Source organism: Buceros rhinoceros, unplaced genomic scaffold, assembly GCF_000710305.1.
Source record: "Buceros rhinoceros silvestris isolate BGI_N320 unplaced genomic scaffold, ASM71030v1 scaffold12670, whole genome shotgun sequence".
NCBI lineage: Eukaryota > Metazoa > Chordata > Aves > Bucerotiformes > Bucerotidae > Buceros > Buceros rhinoceros.
Window position 1 is genome coordinate 21205 of NW_010391494.1, and position 4368 is coordinate 25572.

At 40.4% G+C, this 4368-nt stretch overlaps 1 protein-coding gene across 1 annotated transcript in view; it reads right to left on the minus strand.

Annotated features, from left to right (window-relative positions):
- LOC104498595 (potassium channel subfamily K member 10-like) overlaps positions 1-4368 on the minus strand; it is a gene marked incomplete at its 3' end in the record, with an annotated part of 39918 nt that overhangs the window by 5746 nt on the left and 29804 nt on the right. Inside the window, exon 3 of the mRNA XM_010141998.1 lies at positions 1349-1466. Within this exon, the coding sequence (XP_010140300.1) occupies positions 1349-1466 (118 nt within the window). The remainder of the gene's footprint in view (positions 1-1348; positions 1467-4368) is intronic.

Consider the following 4368-nt stretch of genomic DNA (forward strand, 5'->3'; position numbering starts at 1 on the left):
CTCTTTCCTCTTCCCACCGACACTAAAGAAAAGGCAGAGCCAAAGGCACAGCAGAGTCTACTGTTTGAGGTGATCACCACAGCAAGTCCTGGAACTGCCACGGGATTTTTTTTGTTGTTGCATCACCTGCATAAAGAACTTGTAGCATTCAGATTCTCACACTTTCTGTGATTGTTACGGGTTATGTGATTGTCAGGTTAGGTGTCTATACGGACACCAGTGTGTGCATCACAGCTGTAATATGGAGAAGTGCTTTATCCAATATTTAAATCACATGAATACTCAAAGGCAATGCAAATAACAAAAAGCAATAATTTGCCAGCAATTTCCAAATCATCAGATCTCTTGACCTCTGTGACAGCACTGAAATCAAGCTTAAAATTATAAAACCACTGTATAACTATCAGCAGATTAACTTTATCATCAATGTTATCAGTTTATCTTTTTTTTTCCTTCAGACCATCCTCTGAAATCCTGGCTGCTTGAACCATCTTTATGAGAGGAACTGGCTCACAGAGGAGAGGATAAATACCTTAGCATATCTAAGGCCAGTCTTCAGAGATCAAGAGACTAACTACACAATTGGACACAATGTATAGGGGGGACAGATGATAAGTGCCTGAATAATGAACTTAATAAAAGTAGTTGTTCAAGAAACATAAATGGAGCAGTTCAGAATACCCTTCATCTAATGCACAGAAATGGCTCAATATTTCAAGGCCATGAATTCTAGAACAGAAAAAAATGTTGGGTCTTCTTACACAATGTACAATTTGTGGATTTTGATTATTTGTATGATTATATTATTTGATTATTAGTATGAAAGTGAGAAAGAGTTTTAAAAAGGATGTGACACTTATGTCAATATATTTCCAGTTACAATGAGTAGGGTATAAGAAGAATTCATATATCTAGCTTCAGGGATTAAGCCAAAATTAATTCATGTACTTACTTAGGAAAACAGTTACCCTTACGGGTAAATTAATCTATAACATTAAAATCCAAATACCCAACAACTGCAGAGTAGTTATTTTGTTGGGTACTAGTTCTTGATCTTTTTAGGGAAAAAAACTAAGAACACCTGCACTTACATCAAGAATAGGGTTATAAAGCCTACATCAGTGCTACTTGCTGTGCGTTCAGCATTGCTATTCTAATTGTGTAAACAGCTTCTTGTATTTACCTGGAGGCTCAATGCCCTTGCCACACACCAGAGGTGTGCCTTCTGAGAACTGAGGGAAATACCGTTCAGCCACTTTCTTTCTTTGGGATCTACCTTCCTCAGATTTACTTCAATATCCAGGTCTCAGTGGGACTATGTATTTTAAAAGACAAACAATAAACATACCTATTGTTGTGATGACTGTTCCAGCAAAGAAAAAGGCACTTCCAAGGTCCCAATGACTGCTGTTGTTAGAGGAATTTCCTATGGGACTGACTCCTGCATTATCAGCATCAATAGCATGCTGCAAAGAAAGAGACAACAAATCAGGCTATGCATGCCTTACCATATCCTATGCAAGTCGAGGTAGGCTCCAAAGGGAAATTTCTAGGACCATCGGAACAGCTTAGATTTGAGCTTTTTAATACCTGCTCAAAGTATAGTAGCATCCCCTGGACACAAGAGCTGAATATATGACTGGACTAAATAGCTATTAAGGTGGAAGAAAGATACAATGCATAGACAAATGACAAAAGATACAAAGAAATTGAGAAGTAGAGGAATGACACCTTAACAATATCCATAAAAATTGTTCTTGTACTAATAACTGCCAAAGGAAAAATTCCCCAATGGGAACAGATGATGCTAGAAGCAGCAAAGAAGGGTGGTAAATACAAATGATGATCATGAAGTCAACTGAAGCTAGTCAGCCATGGGGTTTAATTCCCAGACAATTCATAACTTACTAAGTTATTTGTATTTCATGCTAACTGAAGAAAAATAAGATAGATATATATATATCCCATTTGAAATGAACAAATAGGCTAGCTATGGAAGCATCATGGAACAACTTCATGATGAGTTGGGATTTCCCACGTGCCACACCAGACATGATCTCATGTCCACAAACAGAGCGTGGCACAGAGACTCCTCGCTAGTGCTTGAATGAACTAAATCCAGAAGAGAAGCTGAGGTAGCTATACGGCTTCCAAGTCACTGTCCCATGTCTCACACAGCACTGAATCAAACCAGGCTGCTGAACATTCAGTCTGCTGAGTGTTTGCTTGAGAATTTCTAAAAATGTACCATATTGTATCATGGGGGACACACGCACTTGTCGCCTTTCATTGCAGCTTCACGGTCCAAAGGAAGATAGAGCTAAATACACCAGCCTCCAAAGCACACGATTACATCTCTGATCAACATCTGGCACATTCAGTTGAATTGCTCTAAGCTCACTTTTGAGATGTCCTCTGGTACATATGCTCGAGTTGATAGCAGATCTCATGCAATCTGTTGTCCATCATAAAGAAATTCAGACCTCAGTCTGGAACAGCAGCTCAAATTACTGCCTGTCAGAATAAACCTCTCTTTCCCAGATGTTCCCAAACGAGATTAATTTCTGTAAAACCAATGCAAAGGAACCAAGCTTCTCTCCTGCCTCTTACCATTTCCAACTCTTTACCTTTCTCCTCTTCTGTTCCAACCTCACTCCACGTTGCTGTTATCATGCTATTCACGACTGCCAGATCTTTCCCTTCTCTCTCACTCAAATATTTGCTCCTCATCCTAAATATTGACACCAGCCTTTAGCCTTGGTTATTTCAATGAACTTACTGCCAGGCGCAACAGGAGAGGTAAAGTGCTGCCTCTTACATCTTCTCTTTCTTTGACTTTGTTCAACACAGAATTCCCACCTATTAATACAAGTTTGGTTTGACTTTTCTTATTCCCTTTCTTTAACAACTTCTCTTTTCCCTCTGACTTACAATCTATCAGTTGTCACTGTGATTTTTTATTTCACCTTTTTCCATATCGTCCATGTGCAAAGTAAGCTTAACCATTCGATTTTGCCATTGCCCCACTTCCCCTCATCTGTTCATGTCCGATTTCTCTCCTTATCTTCCCTATAACCTCATACTCTGCTGTGCTTTTAGCACTGACTTTTCAACTCTTCTTCTGTCCCTAGCTTTCACGATACACATTTCTCCTTATTCATGTCTTGCCTCTGATGGCTCATTGACCACATTTTTTTCTTTTCTTTCCCTTCTATTTTGGACTTTTCCTTACTCATTTTTTGCCTGTATTTCCAAGTGACCATCGTCTCAAATGTTCCTCTAACACATTTTTTTCTTTGGGCTAGTTTCAGCTAATCTGCTCCCCAGTTTTTAGTTATTCATCATATTCCCAAACAAAAAGGAAAAGGAATAGGAGAAAAGGCACATGGGCAAGAACATAGGCCAGGTATATCTAAAGACATCAGTATGGGACAGCCTTTTTTATCACTAGGGCTGCTACATGCCAGGCTAAGCTGATCCTGAAATTACAGCACAAGCAAGCTCCAGACTGGACTGGTTGCATTTCACGTGGGCAGAAAGCCAGGGTTCCTCAGCACCTGTCCATACCTCAAGAAACAGGGATATAGAGAAAGGAAGTGTTTAGGACCAAATCCTTTGAAAGGGCCTCTGTACCAGTTGCTGGCATATTGCAGGTGGAGTGAAAGAGGAGGTCATTTGTTTGGTTAGCCAGACGAGCGTAAATCAGCAAACCAGACAAGTCGCCTGTTTAAATAGGCCATGACACGCTGTCAGCTATCCTGGCATGTTACTTCTGCCAAGGAATGCTGCTTGCCTTCCTCTTGAGTGTGTGAATGAAAGTCAGTGAGCTATTTACAACACCTTAATCACATTTGAGTTTACACAGTTTAGCAAGTCTGTTAGAGCCAAGCACTGACACCTGAAGTGAAGGAGTATCCTGTTGCCTGCCATAGGTAGCTCTGAGCTTCTCAGGCTCCCTCCTTCTCATCCAAAACAAATTAATTTTTTCTTTAAAGCTTGACTGACATAATTCATTCATAAATATCCAACTATTCCAGTGCTGTCTCTTAATACATAGTATTTTGCGTACAGATGGAGGACAGAAAGGGAGCAGTAAGAGGACAGAGCCCTGCAGCTGGCAGCACTTAAATACGCAATTTCAGGTCATGAGATGAGGAAAGGATGTCTTACTACCACCACCACAAGTCTGCCTACACAGAAGTATCCTGCTAGATGAAGACCGACACAGAACTCCAACAAGGACACTACCAGTGGCAAGACCACCCCAGTTCAGACAGACCATGAAATTTTACAACAGTGTTCCACCTGTGAAACTTCAGATAGGCTTTGCAGCATGACCTGAAGAGTCAGGTTCTCTTGGAGTAGGGA